The sequence below is a fragment of the Lepidochelys kempii genome, chromosome 1 (assembly GCF_965140285.1).
Source record: "Lepidochelys kempii isolate rLepKem1 chromosome 1, rLepKem1.hap1, whole genome shotgun sequence".
In the NCBI taxonomy this organism is placed as follows: domain Eukaryota; kingdom Metazoa; phylum Chordata; order Testudines; family Cheloniidae; genus Lepidochelys; species Lepidochelys kempii.
The window spans coordinates 209522654-209547599 of NC_136380.1; the positions used below are offsets into that span (position 1 = coordinate 209522654).

Below are 24946 nucleotides of genomic sequence, written 5' to 3' on the forward strand. Positions count from 1 at the left end.
GATCTGTTATCACTTAAACTGCAGAAGTGGCAACATTGCAGCATCGTTAGCTGGACACAGAAACTTTTAACAGTAGATATCCCAGTGTATTGTGATAATAATGCAAATCTTTAGACCCACATAAAAAAACCTACCAAATTTAATTATTTTTCTGGCAACTGGCAAATCCATAAAAATAACTGGCCAGGCTGGTCAAATACTGGCCAGGTGGTAAGCCTATCACCAGTCAGCCATGAACTGAGCTATCTCTCTTCTTTTACACTCCCTCCAGGCCTGGCATTGGCTGCAGTTATAACAGGGTGGGACTAGGTGAGCTCAAAGGCTCTCCTTAACCACTTTCCATGCTGATAGGTGGTTCCTCTGCTTCACCACACACTTATTTAATATCTTATTACAAACTCCTTGTTTCTGTTCATATATTGAGTGAATTCAAAGCTGCAGCAAAGTCTCTCCTTTTACATTTACACCCTTTTACATTTCTTGAGATCACAAGCACCCATGCAATGATTTCGAACTTCTAGAGACACTGAGACATTTGTCTTGCACTTCAAAGACAAAAATCAGAGATAAAAAAGACTTCATAAGTAAGCCCAGTCCAACCTCAGCCTGTGCAGAATTGTTCCCACCAGTATACTGCCTGCAGCATTGTTCTCTGTCTTGTGTGATGAGACTTGAATAGTTTACATACATACAGGGCATGAATAGCTGGAAGTCAATAAAGTGATTCAGAGAAGATCGATGATCAGATGTACTTTCTGTGTACTTGTAAATTGCACCACATGTACAGACAGGAAGGGGCTGTACATATGCTCATGCAGTTTTAACCTAAACTTGTGAGGATTTGCAAAAAGAAAGGAGTACTTGTGGCACCTTAGGGACTAACAAATTTATCTGAGCATAAGCTTTTGTGAGCTGCAGCTCACTTCATCGGATGCATTCAGTGATTTTCCACTGAATGCATCTGATGAAGTGAGCTGTAGCTCACGACAGCTTATGCTCAAATAAATTTGTTAGTGTCTAAGGTGCCACAAGTACTCCTTTTCTTTTTGCGAATACAGACTAACATGGCTGCTACTCTGAAACTTGTGAGGATTTGTGTGCCTATGATGGGTACTTTGAAAACTGGACATAAAGCTATTTGAAAATTTGGACCTCTGCATAGTATAGTAGGTGTTAGTATAGTATAGTGTTGTGAGCTGGTGGGATGAATATTCGAGTGTCTGTCTGCTGTGACCATTTGTTTGACCGTGTGCTTGTTTGTTCGAATAGTATGACCGTTTGACCATGTGGGTGTTTGATTGAAAAGTGTGAATTGGAAGTGCTTTGTTCCAGGTGGGCCTTGAGTGGTTGATTGGGGGGAAGGCTGTGTGCCGGGCCACCTGCTTCGAGCCAGCAGCCTTTTAAAAAGGCAGCCAGTTGCGAACTGAGGCCAGGCAAACAGAGGGAGTTTGCCTGGGAGTTTGCACAGAGTGTTTTTGCCTTTCAGGCTCCTGTGCGCAGTACATACAAAACCTGAGGAGCCTCTTGGAAAGAAGACATGGATAGTGAGTGATCAGCTGTTGTGACCTGCTCAGCATGTGCCATGTTTGTCTTTCTCCCAGAGGACAGACGCAACTTCGTCTGTACGAAGTGCAAGCTGGTCTGCATATTAGAAGAGAAGGTTAGAGGATCAGAGAACCAAGTATCAACCCTGCATTGCATCAGAGAAAATGAAGATTTTCTGGATAGAAGTCAGTGTTTGGTTCTGGAAGCAAAACGTGCTGAAGATTCAGAGAGGGCAATGCAGAGCAGAGCCGGGAAGAAAACTGGCAACACGAGACCTCCAGAGGAAGAAAGAGGAGAACCTATGTACCCCCAATGCAGAGAGAGGAAAGAAACCATTTTCAGGCTCTCTGCACAGGTACTACTGCAGAGAAGGATTTGGAAGAGCTCTCTGAGGGAAGGGATTAGAAGGAGACCCCATCGGCCGAAAGGCACGGGATGCATTATCCTAGGGATGGGGGTTCCATGACCACCATTCCTAAGAGGAGGCGGGGGGGTGGTCGGGGACTCCCTCCTAAAGAGGACGGTGTCATCCATCTGCCGACCAGACTAGGAGACTCGAGAAGTGTGTCCTGCTTGCCTGGAGTTAGAATCCAGGATGTGACGGAGTGTTTGCCGAGACTGATCAAGATCTTGGACCGCTACCCCTTCCCACTTCTCCACGTGGGCACCGATGATACTGCCAAGAATGACCTTGAGCGGATCACTGCAGACTACATGGCTCTGGGAAGAAGGATAAAGGAGTTTGAGACGCAAGTTGTGTTTTTGTCCATCCTCCCTGTTGAAGGAAAAGGCCCAGGTAGCGACTGTCGAATTGTGGAGGTGAATGTGTGGTCACGCAGGTGATGTCGGAGAGAGAGCTTTGGATTCTTTGACCATGGTACGTTGTTCCAGGATGAAGGATTGCTAGGAAGAGATGGGATCCACCTAACAAAGAGAGGGAAGAGCATCTTTGCAGGCAGGCTTGCTAACCTACTGAGGAGGGCTTTAAACTAGGTTCACCGGGGGATGGTGACCTAAACCGAGAGGTAAGTGAGGGAGTGGGATACCTGGAAGAAACACAAGGAGGGTGTTCTCAGGGGTCCGGATCTAATGCATCCAAGGGTGCTGAGGGAGTTGGCTGATGTGATTGCAGAGCCATTGGCCATAATCTTTGAAAATTCACGGCAATCGGGGGAGGTCCTGGATGACTGGAAAAAGGCAAATATATTGCCCATCTTTAAAAAAGGGAAGAAAGAGAACCCAGTGAACTACAGACCAGTCAGCCTCACTTCAGTCCCCGGCAAAATCATGGAGCAGGTCCTCAAGGACGCATTTTGAAGCACTTGGAAGCCATTTTGAACCATTTTGGAGAGGAAGATGATCAGGAAGAGTCAACATGGATTCACCAAGGGTAAGTCATGCCTGACCAACCTGATTGCCTTCTATGATGAGATAACTGGCTCTGTGGATATGGGGAAAGCGGTGGATGTGATATATCTTGATTTTAGCTAAGTTTTTGATACTGTCTCCCACAGTATTCTTGCCAGCAAGTTAAAAAAGTATGGATTGGGTGAATGGACTATAAGGTGGATAGAAAGCTGGCTAGATTGTCGGGTTGAACGGGTGACCAATGGCTTTGATGTCTAGTTGGCAGCCGGTATCAAGCGGAGTGCCCCAGGGGTTGGTCCTGGGCTGGTTTTGTTCAACATCTTTATTCATGATCTGGATGATGGAATTAATGGCACCCTCAGCAACTTTGAAGATGACACTAAACTGGGGGGAGAGATGGATACACTGGAGGATAGGGATAGGGTCCAGAGTGACCTAGACAAATTGGAGGACTGGGCCAAAAGAAATCTGATGAGGTTCAACAAGGACAAGTGCAGAGTCCTGTACTTAGGAAGGAAGAATCCCATGAACCGCTACAGGCTGGGGACCAACTGGCTGAGCAGCAGTTCTGCAGAAAAGGACCTGGGGATTACAGTGGATGAGAAGCTGGATATGAGTCAGCAGTGTGCCCTCATTGCCAAGAAGGCCAACGGCATATTGGGCTGTATTAGTAGGAGCATTGCCAGCAGATCGAGGGAAGTGATTATTCCCCTCTGTTCGGTACTGGTGAGGCCACACCTGGAGTATAGCGTCCAGTGTTGGTCCCCCCACTACATAAGGGATATGGACAAATTGGAGAGAGTCCAGCGGAGGGCAACGAAAATGATTAGGGGCTGGGGCACATGATTTATGAGGAGAGGCTGAGGGAACTGGGATTATGTAGTCTGCAGAAGAGAAGAGTGAGGGGGGATTTGATAGCAGCCTTCAACTACCTGAAGGGGGTTCCAAAGAGGATGGAGCTCAGCTGTTCTCAGGGGTGGCAGATGACAGAACAAGGAGCATTGGTCTCAAGTTGCAGTGGGGGAGGTCTAGGTTGGATATTGGGAAACACTATTTCACTAGGAGGGTGGTGAAGCACTGGAATGGGTTACCTCCGGAGGTGGTGGAATCTCCATCCTTAGAGGGTTTTAAGGCTGGGCTTGACAAAGCCTTGGCTGGGATGATTTAGTTGGTGTTGGTCCTGCTTTGAGCAGGGGATTGGACTAGATGACCTTCTGTGGTCTCTTCCAACCCTGCATTCTTGACCCTTGCACTGGCATGGCATATGTTCACCAGGAGTGCTTGTATTGTTGCACAGTTCAGTGCACCATGGGTGGATATCCCAGTGTGCAACTTGGCCTCTTATTTTGGGAAATTTGGACAATGCATGTTGAATCATAGAAGATTAGGGTTGGAAGAGATCACAGGAGGTCATCTACTCTAACCCTCTGTTCAAAACAGAACCAACACCAACTAAATCATCCTAGCCAGGGCTTTGTCAAGCCAGGTCTTAAAAACTTCTAACGATGGAGTTTCCACCAGCTCCCTTGGTAACCCATTCCAGTGCTTCACCACCCTCCTAATTTTCGTTGCCCTTCGCTTCAATTTGTCCACATCCTTTCTTTAGTGGGAGCCCAACACTGGACGCAATACTCCAGATGTGGTCTCACGTGGTCCTTCAGTGTCCGCCTAGCATTGTCCGTTTCAGTAGAGAATGGTTTAGACTCCTTATAGGGTAAACCTTCTATTGTGTTCTGCAGCTCCTTTGGAATGCCAGAAGCCTGCAGCCAGGAAGAACACCTCACAGAAATTGCAACACGTATAGAACTTGAGACCATATCAGTAGTATGTACTGCTACTTGAAGGGATATTTGAGCCGTAAGGCATCTCTCAGAAACCAAAGCCAAAACCTGATTCTCATATTCCTCTAGCAACTTGTCAGCAAATTTAGAAATTGCAAAAAAAATAAAATAAAATTACATTTTGACAAGAGAGCCTAATAATTAGCAGCTCTCATTTGAAGAGAGGTGGTAGAATAAATATTTTGGCTGTATAAATCTAGCCTCTTAAATTTCATATCCTTGGGAGTGGCTTTAGGACAGGACTGATGATAACCACCTACGAATAAGAAACAGGTTGGTTAAAGAAATAGTCAAAATCTTGTTGAGGGACTTGATATCAACTGTCCATTTGCTTGGCCATACGAGGTATAGAGGCTGGGGTCTGCCAGAGGGTTTTTGCTGACTCCAGAAAGGCTTCACTGATAAAGAGGGCAATTCCTTCTGGGACAGGAGTCTGTAAAATATCAAGGAGGGTGTGCGAGTTATGTTGCACACACTCCTCTTGTACTCCTCGAGAAGTGGCCTCCTGAAAAACTGAAGTCCTCTGTGGGGTGGGGGAGATGTCAACCCTGGAGTGATGGCTTCATCTGGTGAAAAAGAATAGAGGGTGAGAGGGGAACATCTAAGGGTTCCTCTACTAATTCTCCCTCCTCCTGAGGACTGCTGTCACCTTGATAGCCATATTCAGATGCTCCCCAAAGAGCTATCGGATGACAAAGCTACTGTGAGTCAGATAGGTTCTGGAGATGGGGTGAGCATCTCAGGACTGTAATCATAAATTAACTTCTAGAAACAGGATGTTCATCTGACTCAAGATGCAATACAAAACCTTAGCTTCAAACTCATATTTCCCCTAAGGAGATTTCATAACTCCTCCAATAAACTGAAATCTAGGTATTCCATGTATCCATTCTAAGGTAGTTGAGGTTTGGAGTTACAGTTTTGCATTGCTGTGCAAGTCAGATGAACGTGGGGTGACTGCGTGTGACTTGGAAGTGGAAAGTACATCTCCAGGATGGGCTGAAGTGTCTCACTGAGAGTGGAATGAATTGACATGTAGTGGGAATGTGTGAAGAAGACCCTCCTTAACGTGGCATTTTCTTGCTTTTAAAATTGGTTCTTTGTGAGCATGTAGAGAGGGTGAGAAGTAGCATGCCCTGTAGCAACCATAAGTAGCTTAAATAATAGCTTGATGGCAGTGAGTTGGCTTCATGCTGTTTCACATCTGATACTCCTTGATGAAACATAGGAGCCAGAGGTGCCAGTACGGGGGGATGACGAGGGTCACGCGCTGCCCCTGCATCGGCACGACCACCCTCCACGGGTCCCTCCCCTTTTTTTCTGGTGGCCCTGTGGACCCCCCGACTTTTCTGGTGGTGCCCCTGCACCCCTTTTTTCTACTGGCACCTCTGATAGGAGCCTTGTCGTATAACAGGCTTAATCAAAACTGATACAAGCTACAAAAGTGAGATCTTGGAAGAGTGTTGTCGTTTTCATAATGTACTAAAATACTGTCATGATAAATAATAATTAATAAATAGTGTGTAATAAGCATGTCATAAAAACACACTTTATATTTCCAAGATCACTGCTTTTATAGTTTATGCTGAGGTAAGGGAGAAAATCTCTGGAAATATTAATTTTTAGGACGGGGTTCACAAGACTTGACATTTTAGTGAAAGGGGTTTGCGGGTTGTTGAAATTTGGGAACCACTGTCTTAGAATAATACTGTAGATTCCATGGTTCAGAAAGGACCATGGGTGATTATCTAGTCTGACTTCCAAAATGTACTGGAGTCATTTACAGTGGAATTCAATCTTAATTATCACTTCAGACAAATCCCTTCATATTCCGTCTCAGTGACAACTGCATTTGAGTTCTTCTCATGTTGGACACAAAAATAGAAGCAAATTCCCCATTTACAAGTTCTGTGGAAATTCTGCTAGGCATTTAGTGCTAAACTCTGGCCCCACTGAAATCTGCCACTGACTTCAAATGGGACCAGAATTCATTCTTTAATGACAAGATAGGTTCATCAGATTTTTTGTTGTTTTTTTTTAAATGAAAGATACTGGATTGACAAGTCTTGGAGCAAAAGAACTCTCTTTGTCCACAGAACAAATACAATACCATAGCAATGGCTTCAACTCTGTCTTGGAAGAATCAATTCAAGGAATCATGTATCTCTACAACTTAGTCAATGCTTGCGCTCTCTGCTTGCATTGCCATCAAAGGGTCCAATTTTAGTGTCTTTTGTGAGGATGTTTTTTATGATGCATACCTCTGTCAATTAGAAACTAGACTGATACCAATTCACTTCACGTAGGCCACTGAACAGAAACCCGATGGCTAAAAATTTTACTCACGACCAACCTGCAAGCTAATGGTTAAAGGTCCTATAGTCCACCACCAATCCCATACAGTCAGAACTGTCCCAAGGGTACAGCAAATCAGGGTAACCGCTCCTGACCCCATACTTTGGGGGGCCCTACAGGCTGGCGTGATTGGTCCCGGAAGTGATGGGTCGGTCCTGGAAGTGATGGATTCGTCACATCCACCCCAGGCCCTTCACCCCCTAGGGACGGCCCTGCATACAGTTGAGTTATAATTACCTCTAATTAGTACTCCCACAAACTGTGACATCTATTTGCCAGGTGGCTCACAGAAATGTGAAACCGTTCTTCCCACTTTTGAGGAGGTCAAAGAAAATCGAAGAAACAATTTCCAACCTTATAACTATTATTGAAGACTTTGCTGATCAACGTAAGTGAGGGAGAGACACGAAGTAATATGGGAAGTGCCTTTGGGAAAAAGCACAGTAAGACTTGATCAAGACAGCCAAATGATCACTATGAGAGGTAATAAATAAAAGATAATTTCATTAAATATCTTCAAGTCCTGGAAACCCTTTTGCACGCCAAATACAAATGATGCTGTGTATTCTCTATCCTCCTCAATTTTAGAGTTGTTCTCTCTTACATTCATAGTAATTTTTCCTATTCATTATTCTGAGTGTATAAGATACATTTTAATTACTAAAAAAAAATTAATAAAAATACTCACGCTGACCCCAGCGCCCAGTCCTTGGGTTCAAATAATTTGGATAAAGCCCATTAGGATGTTCCATTTTTTGAAGTAACTTCCGAATGTGCATGACCTAAATTAAAGCAAAAGTCAGGATCACCAAAAATAATTTTCATCTACCTTCAAAGTTTGTTTAAATCTGGACTTTCTTCTTCAACTGCAATTTTTCATAATTTAATTAAACAGGCTTCTTGTGGCTTTTTCTAGATGGGCACTTCCTTTTAATGGCTACTCATGTAGACATATGTCATGAGCATCATTTCTAAATATCTGTACAAAAAATAAAAAAAGATCTTGTCTTCATAATTTTCTGCTTTGGAGAGCTATGCATTTTGGTAATATAAATGCAAAGAATGAAATAATTGGTCTGTTACCAAAAAACATGATTGTAATCCATCAGGCCCTCTCATTCCTAATCAGATTCACAGTACACAACTCTGAGTCTTCTTATAACATTAGACTCTGAGCACAAAACTAACCTTGTTGTAGTAGACAGGGTCCCCAGTCAGGTAGCTAAGGTGGACAAATTCCATGTGCAGAGTACCAAATTCAGCCAGGATGCTGCTGCCTGCAGAAGCCCAGCCCCAGTTTCGACCCACACCACTGAGTTGCAACAAATGTAAAGTGAAGCATGAGAGGGGGAAGGAAAGAACAAACAGTTGGTCAGTGAAAGGATACCGTCAATATTCAGAGAGTGTGGGTAGTAATCACATCACATTAAATTGCCTCTTAGAAGAGCTACATACAACAAGCTGATATTAGCCTATATCTAGGATAACAACTGATTTCTTTTAAACATAGGCTTCACAACTTGATAGTTCAAAAAACCTTCAGAGTTAAGCAGCAAAAGGCATGCCATAACCTTAGGGTATATTCTCTACACCGCTCTCTATATGCCCAAGCAGTCCTTCCCACATCTATGCTGCTATTTTTAGGAGTGTAATGTCCTGGGTGCTGTGAAAGGCTCCAGTAGTGGCAAAAAGCTCTGGAAGTAGGGAAGTAGTGATGGGGAAAGGTTCCAGCAGTGGATAAGGCTCTGGCAGGGGGAAGGCAGCAGGTAAAGGTTCCAGCAGTAGGGAGGCAGTGGGGAAAGTCAGCAACTCCTTATTGCTTCCCTACTACCAGAGACTTTCACTGCTGAGTGCAGCTACACACCACAGTATGTATGCAGCCTGCTTTTCACTGCAGCATGTAGCTACATGTAGCCTACATGCTGTTGCAAGTGTAGACAAGACCAAAGTGCATCTTAAAAGCTTCCCACAAAATCAAATCAAGCACATATGGTTTTCGCTCTCTTTGGATCTCACCTATAAAGTGGTAAGATCCCTCAACTATCACTGATTTAATACAATTTGAGAGCACTCAGCATTTTGGAGGATTGGGCCTTTTAATCTGTAAAGTTAAACAGTAATCCTTCCTGCAAATTATTTCTCGTTCAAAAACCACCATTGAAATTGGATTTGAGCTGGATGTCACTAGTGAGCCTAAAGCCAATTAGGAATTTGCTGTTGTCACATTTAATTTTTAAAAGAAACAGCATATTCAAAAAGTAGAAGAAATATGAGAGAAAAATCAGCAGGAATCAAGGAGCAGGATTTGTATCCCATAACTACAGACAAGGAAGCAATTATTTTATCTCAATAAACACTGTCTACATAGACATCATGGCCTGTGCCTCAATGTTTTGGTACAGCTAACCACAATAAGGAAAAATGAAGTGTTTCATGCCTTATTTGCTTTTTAATTTTTTTCAAATCAACAAAATTGGAGTCAAATTCAACACAATACAAAGGCTGCCAATTTTCACTAACCTATCTAACCCCATAAATTACAGTTAATAACCTATCTAACCCCATAAATGAAATAGAAACATTTCTAGATGCTGTTTAATATTGTTTAAATAGACACATATAACTTGGATGCATAATTTCTATATCTATTCTCTCAGATGGTTTTAAAGCAATACACAAAAGTAGTAATCCTTTTATTTGTTTTGATTACAGCTATATTACTGATATCAGTTTTCCTGAGCTCCAAAAACTCCAGATTAGTTCTGCACATGTAGACTGGTTAAAAGGATGAGGAACCAGAGTTTGAAATGCAAGTGAATGATAATGTCATGGCCTCACTATGAGGCAACAGAACAAGTCATTTCGAGGAATTTAAAACTGGCTTTTAAGCCAGTGAGCAGATTCACCAGCCAGGGTAGTCAAAATAAAGCCCAAACTCTCAAGATTAGTTCCAAGTTCCTTTCCTCAGGGCTGGTTTTATTAATAAACAGAATCTACAAAAGTCTCAAAACAACACAAAACATTGAGTACCAGAACCCTGTTCTGCTTTCCACAAGCTAGGAAAAGAGTGGATATGCCCCTCCCTTTAGGTAGCTATTCCTGGCTATCCCCTAGACCAGTGGTTCTCAGCCAGGGGTACACGTATCCCTGGGGGTACGCTGAGGTCTTCCAGGGGGTACATCAACTCATCTAGATATTTGCCTAGTTTCACAATAGGCTACATAAAGAGCACCAGGGAAGTCAGTACAAACAAAAACTTTATACAGATAGTGACTTGTTTGTACTGTTCTATATACTGAAAAGTAAGTACAATATTAATATTCCAATTGATTTATTTTATGATTCTATGGTAAAAATGAGAAAGTCAGCAATTTTTCAGTACTAGGGTGCTGTGTCACTTTGTATTTTGATGTCTGATTTTGTAAGCAGTTTTTAAGTGAGTTGAAACTTGGGGGTATGCAAGACAAATCAGACTTCTGAAAGGGGTACAGTAGTCTGGAAAGGTTAAGAGCCACTGCCCTAGCCCTCCTGTTTGGTCCCTACAGAGGGACTTCCTTCAGGGTTTTTTGTTCAACAGTGGACCCTTTACTATCATGTGCTCTGTCTGGAAACTACAAAACCTGGCAATTCCCATTCTTAAAGGGCCCAAGGGCGATAGCAGGCACACTCTCATGCATGTATGTACCTCATGGCCCAGTGCCACCCTGAAGATACTGTTCTATTAGGGTTATCATCTGGCTGGTATTTCACTGGCCTAGCCAGATTTTTTATGAATTTGCCAGTTGCCAAAAAATAATGTAATCTGCTGGGCTTTTCTTATGTGGGTCTAAAGATTTGCATTATTATCACAACACACTGGGATATCTAATGTTAAAAGCTTCTGTGTCCAGCTAAAGGCGCTGAAGTGCCCCCAATTCCACAGTTTAAGTGATAACAGATCAAAACTACTGAAAATACAGCAGCTGTCCACCCAACAACATGCAAGCGCACCCTGATGTGTGTGAGAGAGGGTCTGAGTCACATGAGAGTGAGGAGACTGGCAATGTTTTCAATCTTAACATCTTATGTATATGTGTTATCTCTCTAGATACTATAAGGGCTTGTCTACACAGTGGAGGTGTACACACTGCAAAGCCACTTTTTGTGATGAAACTCCTCAGTTGCAGTGCATAAAACCACCTTGACAAGAGTCATAAGGCTTTTTATGCAAAAGTTTTAGCTCCATAGTGCCAGTGTAGACACCGTGCTTGATTTTTGTGCTGTTATTGGCCTCTGGAAGGTGTCCCACAATGCCCATCCTGACCACTCTGGGTCAGCAGTTTCAACTCTGCTGCCCTGACACCAGATAAACAACCTTCCAGGGCCCCTACCCCTTTAAAGCCCCAGGAATTTTGAAATTCCCTTTTCTGTTTGCTTGGTGTGCAGAGCTCACATTTCATCCTCCTCAGCAGCCATGGCGACACCATGCAGCAAATGATCTCCCGCTTGGAGCAGTGCAGAGCTGCTGGACCTGATGAGTGTTTGGGGAGAGGAGGCTGTCCAGTCCCAGCTGAGCTCCAGCCATCGGAATTCCAACACCTATGGGCCAGCTTGCGCAAAAAAGGCTATGACCGGGACATGCTGCAGTGCAGAGCGAAGGTGAAGGAGCTGAGGCACACGTACTAGAAGGCGAGGGAGGCAAACCGTCGCTCCCTTGCTGCGCCCCAGACCTGCCGCTTTTATAGGAAGTTGGATGCTATCCTCGGCGGCTATCCCACCTTCACCACCAAGAGCCCCATGGATACTTGGGCAGGTCAGGAGCCAGTGGAAAGTGGTCCTAGCCCAGAGGAGGAAGTCATGGATGAGGAGGTGGAGGCAGAAGAAGATGTGGAGCTCATGCCGGGGTTGCCCGGTGCTGCGTCCAGTCAGGAGCTGTTCTCCACTCTGGATGTGCCTAACCAGTCTCGGCAGTCACTCTCTGATGAGCCAGAAGCAAGAGCGGAGACCCCTGGTAAGTGGTTTTGCATTGTGAAGTTCTGAAGCAGGTTGAGGGCAGAGAAATGTACAAGGCTGACTGTGTTTCTGTGTGCTGGGCATTTCCCCGTGCAGCTAGGCAGTACGGTGAAACAGGGAGTTTATGCACTCCGAGATTTCACAGGAATCCTCCAGAGAGATTTCTAGGAAATTTTCCTGGAGGTTCTCGGCAATCTTCTGCCAGAGGTTCTTTGGCAGAGCAGCTTTGTTCCTTCCCCAAATTGAGAGACACTTTCCCATGCCACTCTGCTATTACTTGGGCAGGGACCAAAGCTGCACACAGGCGAGCAGCATAGGGACTGGGGTGGAAGCCCCAAGCGTGTAGCAGATGCACTCTTGCTTCCTTGCTCCCCCTCAGGAGTGAGATATCTTCCATAACGAGCCCTGCTTGTGGAAAATGGTGACAAAGTTTAGACTGTTGCCCCCCATAAGTGTCTCGTGACCCTTTCAGATTTTATTTCTGCAATGAACAATGACCCTGCCCCTAGGTGCATTTACCATGCTTGGGGTGTTCACCAGCATGTGTGCTTGAATAGGGTCACCTAGAAAGTGATAGGTATGTTACCAGTGGTGTATTTTAATGCAATGTTTCAATGCTCTGCATGTTGTTAACAGTAGTGCTACTGTTTATTGTTACTTGTGCCTCTCCAGATATGACCTTGAAAGGCTCCCCTCTTCACACAAGCAGCAGAGCATCTGCGCAGGATAAGAAAATGTCTGAGACGGAGCAAGGAAGATATGTTCTGGGAGGTGCTACAGCAGTCAGAGGCAGAAAAGACTGAACTCAAGCAGTGGAGGGAAAGCGACAAGCAGGAAAGAAAAGAAAATGATGCATACAATAGGGACACCATGGAGAGGCTGATAAAAGTTTTGCACCTGCAAACTGACATGCTGCAGTCCCTCGTAACGTTCCAGACTGAGAAGATGCATGCCCGCCTTCCCCTTCAGCACAGTCAGAGCTCTTTCCCAGGCCCTCCCCAAACTCCACCCACGCATTCCTTTCCAATTTCTGCGATGGCACCTGCAAATCAACAGGCACTTTTATCAGTTCCTTACATTGAATCTGAGGCCTTAATAATCACAACTGCTTCCGAGCCTACCAAATGTAATTAACCATTGCAGTCCCAAGCATAGCAACAAACATTACTGGTTTTCATCTTCAAAATGTTGCCTCAAGGCATCCCTGATTCTTATTGCACCCCCTCAAATAGCCCTGGTATCTGGCTGTTCAAAATCAGCAGCCAGGAGCTGTGCCTCGGCAGTCCACCCCTGAGTAAACTTTTCACCCTTCCCTTATTATGCAGCATGCAACACACAGTTATGACCATGGGAATATTTTCCTCATTAAGGTCTAAACTTCCATAGAGGCATCGCCAGTGCGCCTTTAATTGGCCAAACTCACATTCCATGGTCATCCTGCACCTACTCAGTCATGGCATTAAGCGGTATGCTGGGTCTCCCAGGATCACTATGGGCATTTCAACATCCCCTAGGGTGATCTTCTGGTCTTGAAAGAAAGTCCCTGCTTGCAGCTTCCTGTACAGGCCAGTGTTCCTAAAGATACGTATTTCATGCACTTTTCCAGACCATCCCATGTTTATGTCAGTGAAAGGTCCGTGGTGATCCACAAGAGCCTGCAAAACCATGGAGAAGTACCCTTCCAATTGATGTACTCCGTCGTAAGGTGGTCCAGTGCTAAAATTGGAATATGTGTGTCATCTATTGCCCCTCCGCAGTTAGGGATACCCATGTCTGCAAAGCCATCCACAATGTCACGCACGTTGCCAAGAGTTCTGGTCTTTCACAGCAGAATGCTGTGACGGGTTTGGTCACAGAAACTCCCTTAAGACTGTCACTAGATGTGCTGGGATACCACTGAGAGCAAACCCCCCTGCCAGAGAACGTTTCCCTCCACTCCCGTCTTGCTGAGTTAGACACTCCAGTCAGCTACAGCACAGACCAAGAGGTTGGGTCACGCCCCCCTGCAGTGCACAGAAACTAAGATTCACTTAGCCCAGGGGCTTCTCAGTTAACAGGGACTTTCCCAGCACCCAGTATTCAGTCTTTCTGGGAGCCTAAACCCCAAATAAATCCATTTTACTCTGTATAAAGCTTATACAGGGTAAACTCATAAATTGTCCGCCCTCTAAAACACTGATAGAGAGATATGCACAGCTGTTTGCTCCCCCAGGTATTAATTACTTACTCTGGGTTAATTAATAAGCACAAGTGATTTTATTAAGTATAAAAAGTAGGACTTACGTGGTTCCAAGTAATAACAGAGAGAACAAAGTAAGTGACCAAGCAAAATAAAACAAAACATGCAAGTCTCAGCCTAATACCGTAGGAAACTGAATACAGGTAAATCTCACCCTCAGAGATGTTCCAATAAGCTTCTTTCACAAAGTGGACTCCTTCCTAGTCTGGGCCCAATCCTTTTCACACCAACATTGTAGTTTATGGCCTGGGGCCAGCAATCACTCACACCCCCATAGTTACTGTCCTTTGTTCCAGTTTCTTTCAGGCATCTCTTTGGGGTGGGGAGGCCATCTCTTGAGCCAGCTGAAAACAAAAAGGAGAGGCTTCCAGGGCCTTTTATATTCTCTTTCTTGTTGGCGGAAACCCCACAGCAACAAGGTGGAATTTGTAGCTGGGCAAGTCACATGTCCATGAATGATTCAGCTTTTTGCAGGCCGATGCCATTGTTTATATGTTAGTTTGAATGTTCCCAGGAGAGCCCAGATGCGGACTGGCATCTCCCAAAGTCCATTGTCAGTTAAGTGTTTCTTGATTGGGCACTTACTCAGAATAGTCCTTTCTCAAGAAGCTGACCAAATGCTTCACTGGTGCTACTTAGAATCAAACACATTGAGATACAAGCACATAGCCAATATTCATAACTTCAAATATAAAAATGATACACACATATAGACAGCATAATCATAACCAGCAAATTACAACCTTTCCATAGACACCTTACTTGACCTCCTTTGTACAAGATTTGGTGCAACTGTAGGACCTTGGTTGCAACAATGATCTATATTGTCACAGTTCATGTCAATAATGTCACAGATGTGATTAATGACCTTGCACACTTGCGTTAACAAAGCCCAAAAACAAAGCCCCCACTCCAAACTGATTTGCGACCGACTGGTAGCAGTCTGGAGTCGCCACACTGCGATCGCCATGCACTTCTCCACCAAGAGGACAGGTCTTATTTGGGTGTCCTTGCGTCGCACCGCTGGGGTGAGCTTAGCATTCAGTTCCAGGAAGGTGGCTTTCCGCATCCAAAAGTTCTGCAGCCATTGCTCGTCATCCCAGACCTGCATAATGATGCGATCCCACCACTCTGTCCTAGTTTCCCGAGTCCAAAAGCGACGTTCCACCGTGTTCAGCTCCTCCGTGAATGCCAAAAGCAATCTAATGTTACTGCTTTCTGTGTCAGACACCACGTTAGGCAACTGTGACTGCCGTTGCCTTCGTAACTTCAAGAATCATAGAATCATAGAATATCAGGGTTGGAAGGGACCCCAGAGGGTCATCTAGTCCAACCCCCTGCTCGAAGCAGGACCAATTCCCAGTTAAATCATCCCAGCCAGGGCTTTGTCAAGCCTGACCTTAAAAACCTCTAAGGAAGGAGATTCTACCACCTCCCTAGGTAACGCATTCCAGTGTTTCACCACCCTCTTAGTGAAAAAGTTTTTCCTAATATCCAATCTAAACCTCCCCCACTGCAACTTGAGACCATTACTCCTCGTCTGTCATCTGCTACCATTGAGAACAGTCTAGAGTCATCCTCTTTGGAACCCCCTTTCAGGTAGTTGAAAGCAGCTATCAAATCCCCCCTCATTCTTCTCTTCTGCAGGCTAAACAATCCCAGCTCCCTCAGCCTCTCCTCATAACTCATGTGTTCTAGACCCCAATCATTTTTGTTGCCCTTCGCTGGACTCTCTCCAATTTATCCACATCCTTCTTGTAGTGTGGGGCCCAAAACTGGACACAGTACTCCAGATGAGGCCTCCCCAATGTCGAATAGAGGGGAACGATCACGTCCCTCGATCTGCTCGCTATGCCCCTACTTATATATCCCAAAATGCCATTGGCCTTCTTGGCAACAAGGGCACACTGCTGACTCATATCCAGCTTCTCGTCCACTGTCACCCCTACGTCCTTTTCCGCAGAACTGCTGCCTAGCCATTCGGTCCCTAGTCTGTAGCGGTGCATTGGATTCTTCCATCCTAAGTGCAGGACCCTGCACTTATCTTATTGAACCTCATCAGATTTCTTTTGGCCCAATCCTCCAATTTGTCTAGGTCCTTCTGTATCCTATCCCTACCCTCCAGCGTATCTACCACTCCTCCCAGTTTAGTATCATCCGCAAATTTGCTGAGAGTGCAATCCACACCATCCTCCAGATCATTTATGAAGATATTGAACAAAACCGGCCCCAGGACCGACCCTTGGGGCACTCCACTTGATACCGGCTGCCAACTAGACATGGAGCCATTGGTCACTACCCGTTGAGCCCGACAATCTAGCCAGCTTTCTACCCACCTTATAGTGCATTCATCCAGCCCATACTTCCTTAACTTGCTGACAAGAATACTATGGGAGACCGTGTCAAAAGCTAAAGTCAAGAAACAATACATCCACTGCTTTCCCTTCATCCACAGAACCAGTAATCTCATCATAAAAGGCAATTAGATTAGTCAGGCATGACCTTCCCTTGGTGAATCCATGCTGGCTGTTCCTGATCACTTTCCTCTCATGCAAGTGCTTCAGGATTGATTCTTTGAGGACCTGCTCCATGATTTTTCCAGGGACTGAGGTGAGGCTGACTGGCCTGTAGTTCCCAGGATCCTCCTTCTTCCCTTTTTTAAAGATTGGCACTACATTAGCCTTTTTCCAGTCATCCGGGACTTCCCCCGTTCGCCACGCGTTTTCAAAGATAATGGCCAATGACTCTGCAATCACAGCCGCCAATTCCTTCAGCACTCTCGGATGCAACTCGTCCGGCCCCATGGACTTGTGCACGTCCAGCTTTTCTAAATAGTCCCTAACCACCTCTATCTCCACTGAGGGCTGGCCATCTCTTCCCCATTTTGTGATGCCCAGCGCAGCAGTCTGGGAGCTGACCTTGTTCGTGAAGACAGAGGCAAAAAAAGCATTGAGTACATTAGCTTTTTCCACATCCTCTGTCACTAGGTTGCCTCCCTCATTCAGTAAGGGGCCCACACTTTCCTTGGCTTTCTTCTTGTTGCCAACATACCTGAAGAAACCCTTCTTGTTACTCTTGAATAACTCCACTGCCATTCGCAATGTTCTAGTAATAGCTAGCAGAGCAGTGGAGATCACTGTGGGATCCATTCCTGCAGAGAGATGTGGCGGAGCGAGCAGAAAACAACGGACGTTGAAAAATGCCACAAACTGAAGATGGAATGCTGGGACAGAAAGCAGTGTATCACAGGGCATTGAGTCCAGACCCATAATGTGCTGCAATCCGCTTCGCTTTGCCACAAGACCTAGCGGCAGAATGGGGAGAGCTGCACTGTGAGATAGCTACCCACACTGCACTGCTCTCATTGTCAATGAAAATGTCCCAAGAGTAAACGCACTATGCCACCAGTGGGTTCTGCAGGGATTGGTCCTAGGCCTGCTGTATTGGATGTAGGCTGGTTGAGTACTAATGAAAGAGACTGCTCCCTATTGATTCTCCACTGAGAACTACTTTTTAAGATCTGTCAGTTAGCCAGTGCTTAATCAATAGAGAGTGCTTTAGTGATAATGTATAGTGCTAATTTTTAATCATAATGTCATGCAATATTAAGTCAAACAGTTACAAAAGTCTAAGTGTATTACATTTATGGAAATAATTATATTCCTATCCTTTTATTCTTTATTAATTGAACCCCTACCAGCTTTTCCATTATTCTGCCGGGGATTGATGTAGGCGAACTGTCCTATAGTTATCTGGATCATCCAGCTTGCCCTTTTTGATTATTGGCACAATATTAGCAGTTCCAGTCTTCCACAATTTCCCTGGTGTTCCAAGACTTATTAAAAATTAGCATCAATGGAGCAGAGATCTACTCAGTCAGCTTTTTTAGGGCTCTTGGATGCAAGTTATCCAGGCCTGCAGATTTAAGAATGTTTATCCCTAGTAGAGATTAACATCCTCTCCAATTATTAATGGACTGGAAAATATTTCATCATCCTCAAGGCATACAAACACATTATCCTGCTTCTTTCCAAATACAAAAAAGACATATTTATTGAACACTCCTGCCATTTCTACATCAGTATTAACAATTTTACCATCTCCATTTAGTAATGGGGCTACACAATTGCTAGGATTTGCTTTCCTAAAATACTTTAAAAACTTCTTATTGCTCTTAGCCTTGCCAGGCATGGATTTTCTGCTGACCTCTTTTGCTTCCCTTATCAATTTACTATACTTCATAACTTCTAGTTTATATTGATAGCTATTCACATCTCCTTTTTTCCATTTGTTATATATTGCTTTTTCATATCTTATTTCTGCCTTCACTACACCCCTGAACCACGATGGGCTTTTTGATCCAAAACAGAGTTACCCCATGTCGGGTGCAATACCTTATGTGTTAGAAAATTATCATCTATAATTCTCTGCGAGGTGAATCTTGAGAAAGTTAAATACTAGGACTGTCAAGCAATTAAAAAAATTAATCGCAATTAATCACACTGTTAAACAATAACAGCATACCATTTATTTAAATATTTGTTGATTTTTTTTACATTTTCAAATATATTGATTTAAATTACAACACAGAGTGTACAGTGCTCACTTTATATTTATTTTTATTACAAATATTTGCACTGTAAAAAACAAAAGAAATAGTATTTTTCAATTCACCTAATACAAGTACTGTAGTTATCATGAAAGTTGAACTTACAAATGTGGAATTATGTACAATAAATAACTGCATTCAAAAATAAAACAATGTAAAACTTTAGCGCCTACAAGTCCACTTAGTCCTATTTCTTGTTCAACTAATTGCTCAGACAAACAAGTTTGTTTACATTTGAAGGAGATAATGCTGCCTTCTTCTTGATCACAATGTCACCTGAAAGTGAGAACAGGCATTCATATGGCACTGTTGCAGCTGGTGTCACAACATATTTACGTGCCAGATGTGCTGAAGATTCATATGTCTCTTCATGCTTCTTCCACTATTCCAGAGGACGTGCTTCCAGGCTGATGACAAGTTCTGCTTGATAACAATCCAAACCAGTGCGAACCGATGCATGTTCCTTTTCATAATCTCAGTCAGATGCCCCCAGCACAAGGTTGATTTTCTTTTCGGTGGTTCAGGTTCTATAGTTTCCGCAACGGAGTGTTGCTCTTTTAAGACTCTGAAAGCATGATCTACACCTTGTCCCTCTCAGATTTTGGAAGGCACTTAAGATTCTTAAACCTTCGGTCAAGTGCTGTAGCTATCTTTAGAAATCTCACATTGGTACCGTCTTTGCGTTTCGTGATATCTGCAGTGAAAGTGTTCTTAAAATGAACAACATGTGCTGGGTCATCACCCGAGACTGCTATAACATAAAATATAGGGCAGAATGAGGGTAAAACAGAACAGGAGACATACAATTCTCCCCCAAGGAGTTCAGTCACAAATTTAATTAACACATTGTTTTTTTAACGCGCATCATCAGCATGGAAGCATGTCCTCTGGAATGGTGGCTGAAGCATGAAGGGGCATACAAATGTTTAGCGTATCTGGCATGTAAATACCTTGCAATGCTGACTACAAAAGTGCCATGCAAATGCCTGCTATGTCAGTATAAAACAAGAGACAACACATGGATACAGACTGACAGGAGAGTACAAGAAAATAATGAGAAAATATTAGTCAGCACAATAGGCAGTGGTCTACTGCCTCCTTATTTGTGTATACAGTGCACTGTGGAGGTGTTGTCCATTAAGATTTGCATTGTGGAATTCTGCAGAACAGGAAAGAACATTATGCAGGCTGGTCTGATGGCTCTCAGCTCCAGGACGTTCATGTGTAGTTTTAAGTTGACTGAGAACATGTCCCTTGTATCTACACATGCTTCAGGTGGGCACCCCAACTTGTCCCTGAAGCATCCATAATAAAAGTGTCATAATTTTTCCCCCTACTGTTACTCACAGCTTCTTGTCAACTGTTTGAAATGGGCCATCCTGATTATCACCACAAAAGTTTTTTTTCTCCTGCTGATAATAGCCCACCTTAATTGATTTGTCTCGATAGAGTTGGTATGGCAACCCGCATCTTTTCATGTTCTCTGTATATATATATATATATATATATATATATATATATATATATATATATATATATGCCTACTGTATTTTCCACTCCATGCATCTGATGAAGTGGGTTTTAGCCCATGAAAGCTTATGCCCAAATAAATTTGTTAGTCTCTAAGGCGCCACAAGTACTCCTCTTTCTTTTTGTTGAATATGCAGAGTCCATCTTGAAGAATTCCAGTTACATGTAAGTAACCTTAATTTCTTCTTTGCGTGTCCTCTGCATATTTCCAATCTTGGTATAGTTTGGCAAGCAGTATTCCAAGAATGGATGGAGAGAGACAGAGTCCTAAATAAGCAAGGAATAAAGTATCACTCTGCCAAATTGTACATCAGATCTGGCTGCCAAACCTAACACTGTGTTTAGTGAAAGTGTGAACTGAACCCCAAGTGGCAACTTTACATATTTCAATAACAGGAACATGCCTAGAGCAAGCTACAGATGCAGCACCTGCCCTTGTAGAGTGAGCACTAAGACCTGCAGGAGGAGAGAAGGAAGAAATCTTATAACTCTCCTCTATACACTGTCTAGCCACCTAAATAAGGACTGGGCAGAAATTGCTTGACTCTTACTATATCCGGCAAAAGAAATAAAGAATTTGGGAGAGATCCTAAAGTCCTCAGTCCTGTCCAGATAATACGATAAAATTATTTTACATATAAAGATTACAGTTTGGATTCACCCTTACATGCATGGGGTCAAGAAAAGAATACTGGTAAATTAATATTGATTAATATGAAAATCTGAAGTTATTTCAGGAAAAAAGTCTGGGATAAGGTCTAAGAACCACCTTGTTCTTATGAAAAATGGTATAAGGAGGGTCAGCGATCAAAGCATGTAGTTCATTAACTCTTCTAGCAGTTGTGATTGCTATTATAAAAGTAATCTTTATGGATAGTGGAAATAAAGAACACCTTGAGAGGTTCAATGGAGGAGACATAAGTTAATACACCTCTACCCCGATATAACGCAACCCGATATAACATGGGTTCGTGTACAATGCGGTAAAGCAGGCCTCCCCCACCCCCCGGGTCTGGGAGGCAGGAGTTATGAGGGGGCACTTTTGGGGGCCCTGCAGGCCCAGAGTGGCCCGGGTGATTAGTGGGGGGTCGGGAGCAGCCTGCTCCGCTTCCCTTGCCCCGGCCCTAGCTGTGTCACTCAGAGGAGGAGGCTTGGGGGAAGGGATCCCCCCACACTCACTGGCAGCGGTGGAAGTGGAGCAGCCTGGCCCCAGCCTGCTCCACTCTGCCAGCTCCCAGCCGCAGTGCTCCGCTTCCCGCCACCGGTGAGTGCGGGGGGCATCCTTTCCCCAACCTCCCCGCACTCACCGGCAGCAGGAAGCAGAGCTCCACAGCTGGGAGCTTGTGCAGTGGAGCAGGCTGGGGCTGCATTGCTCCGCTTCCTGCTGCAGCTGAGTGCGGGGGGTGTCCTTTCCGCAACCTCCCCGCACTCACGGCAGCGGGAAGCGGAGAGTCGCGGCTGGGAGCTGGTGGAATGGAGCGGGCTGGGGCCACATTGCTTCGCTTCCCGCCCCTGCCGGTGAGTGCCTGTCAGGGGGCGGGGGTGTGGATAGGGGTCGGGACAGTCAGGGGTCAGGGAGCAGGGGGACTAGGTAGGGAGTGGGGTCCTGGGGGTGATTAGGGATGGGGGGTCTCTGGAGCGGGCGGTCAAGGGACAAGGAGCAGGGGGGAGGCAAAGAAAGTTCTATATAACACGGTTTCACATATAATGCAGTAAGATTTTTTGGCTCCTGCAGACTGTGTTATATTAGAGTAGAGGTGTACTAAGTTTAAGTCCCATGAAGGAAATGGATTATGTGTTGGCAGATACAAGTTTAATAAACCCTTTTAACTGAGTTGTGTGAAAAACATATTTACTATCAATTAGTATATGAAACACTGCTATTGCTACTAAATAGACTTTAAGTGAGGAGTTACACAAAACCATAGTTTTCAAATGAAACAAATATTGTAAAATACACTGAACAGGAACCAAAACAGGGTCAAAATTCCTATCAGACACCCATGTAACAAATCTTTTCCATTTCAAAACATGGCATTTTCTAGTGGACTGTTTCCTAGAGTCAATTAAAAGATGTTGCACCTCAAAAGAACAAGACTTCTATAAATCTGTTAAAAGTCCTATCACCCATGCTGTTAGATGCAATGATTGGAGATCTGAATGAAAGACTTCCACTCTCTGCTGGGACAGTAAGTACACTGTCACCAGTAGCATCTTGTATTTCCCTTTGGAGACGAGAAGTAAATTGGTGTACCATTTCTGTCTTGGCCACACTGGAGCAACTATAATCATCTTGGCCAAGTCCTGTCTTATTCTCTATACTATCCTTCAACATGGGGGGGGGAAGGGAACCACATACATTCCACCCATTCATCAGTCACAGAGGAACACAGCTCTCACCAACGGACTAACTGAGCCTGCTCTTAAACAAAACTGAATGCTTGGTATTCAATCTGATGGCAAAAAGATCTATGTTCAGGACCCCCCAAATGCTGAAAATGTACTGAATCATTGAATCCTTTCGTGAACACTCATACAGCCCCATGGAATCACTGCTCAGCCAATCTGCAATCTAGTTGTGATTTCCCACTGCATGAAAGGGAATCAGATACATGTTGTGTAGGATATACCAGTCCCACAGTTTTATTGCCTTATGACAAAGCTGAGATGAATAAGGTCTTTCCTGTATACTTAATACATTGCTGACATATTGCCCTTGGCAACTTGAGTTCTGCATGTGTGGGAGGAACAACATGAGGGTTATAGACGAATCTCCTAGTTCTAACACATTTATGTGTAAATGGCATTCTTGGACATTCCTAAGACCTTGAATGAAAAAAATGCTGAGATGGTACCCATCTGGAAACTTCAGATGTAACTATCATAGTATGAGGAGGAGAGTTGAATAAAACTTCTTTGAGAAGCTGGGGGCTCATCAGTTGGAAGCGACAGAGATGGAGAGAGACCCTGGGTGTGTGGGTCGATCACTGGTTGACTAGGATCCACCAACATGATATGACTGTGAAAAAAGCAAATGCAATCCTCGGACGTATAAGGCAAGGCATTTTTAGTAGATGTATTATTGGCATTGGTAAGACCTCAATTGGAATACTGTGTACAATTCTGGTCACTCATGTTCAAGAAAGATTCATTTAAACTGGAAAAGGTATTAGGTTGATAAGAGGAATGGTGGGCCTATCTTACGAGAGGAGACTGGAAGAGCTTGGTTTGTTTAGTCTAGCAAAAAGAAGGCTGAGAGGGGATATGATTGTTCTCTAGAAATACATTAGGGAGATAAATACTAGGGAAGATGAAGAGCAATTTAAGCTCAAGGAGAATGTTGGCACAAGAACAAATGGATATGAACTGGCCCTAAACAAATTCAGGTTGGAAATTAGAAGGAGGTTTCTAACCACGAGGGAGATGACACTCTGGAACAGCCCCCCAGCCGGAGTTATGGGGGCAAATAATTTAATTAGTAGATTGGTAATTAGCAGAACAAAATCCAGATCGGTATACTTCGTGTTTTAATAGGACCAATTTCACAAAGCTGAAAACAATTATGAGTATAATCACCTGGGAGGAAGAATTTAATCAGAAAAATATGAATGATAATTAGGAATAATTTAAGAACACCTTACTAGATGCCCAAAAAGCCATAATCCCACAACCGAGAAAGAGGGCTGTGCTGGTTAAAAAAATCAACTTGGTTTAGAGGGGAAGTGAAGGCAGCTGTAAAAAATACAGTTATAAGACAAATGGAAGAAATGGGAAGTTGACAGTAATGAATAAAAATCAGAAGATAAAAATGCTAAAAAACTGATTAGGAAAGCAAAGGGACACAAGGAGAAACCTATGGCCAGCAGAGTTAAGGACTATTAACAAGGAATTTTTAAAATATGTTAGGAACAAAAAGAATCCTGACAATGGTATTGGTCCATTACTAGATGGAAAAGGTAACATTATCAATAATAATGCAGAAAAGACAGAAGTGTACAATAAATATTTCTGTTCTGATTTGGGGAAAAAACAGATGATATATTCCCATCATTCCATTCCAGTAGTATCTCTGGAGAATGTTAAACAGGAGCTACCAAAGTTAGATATTTTTAAATTACCGGGTCCAAATAATTTGCATCCAAAAGTTTTAAAAGAGCTGGATGAGGAGATCTTTTAGACTTTTATAAGGTGTTTGACTTGGTACCCCTGACATTTTGATTAGAACAATATAAATTAACATGGCACACATTAAATGGATTACGAATTGGCTAATTGATAGGTCTCAAAATGTAACTGTAAACGGGGAATCATCCTTGAGTGGGTGTGTATCCAGTGGGGTCCCACAGGGATTGGTTCTTGTCCCTACACTATTTAAAATTTTTATCAATGACCTGGAAGAAAACATAAAATCATCACTAATAAAGTTTGCAGATGACCCCAAAATTGGGGGAGTGGTAAACAACTAAG

The 24946-nt window shown here is 43.7% G+C and overlaps 1 protein-coding gene across 4 annotated transcripts in view; it reads right to left on the reverse strand.

Moving 5' to 3' along the window:
* The window catches only part of MAN1A2 (mannosidase alpha class 1A member 2), a 303669-nt gene that overhangs the window by 78985 nt on the left and 199738 nt on the right, over positions 1-24946 (reverse strand). For all 4 annotated transcript variants that reach the window (XM_073310578.2, XM_073310569.2, XM_073310564.2 and 1 more), the window contains 2 exons: positions 8298-8421; positions 7798-7891 (listed from right to left, as the gene is read on the reverse strand). In XM_073310578.2, coding sequence (XP_073166679.1) covers positions 7798-7891; positions 8298-8421 — 218 coding nt within the window. The remainder of the gene's footprint in view (positions 1-7797; positions 7892-8297; positions 8422-24946) is intronic.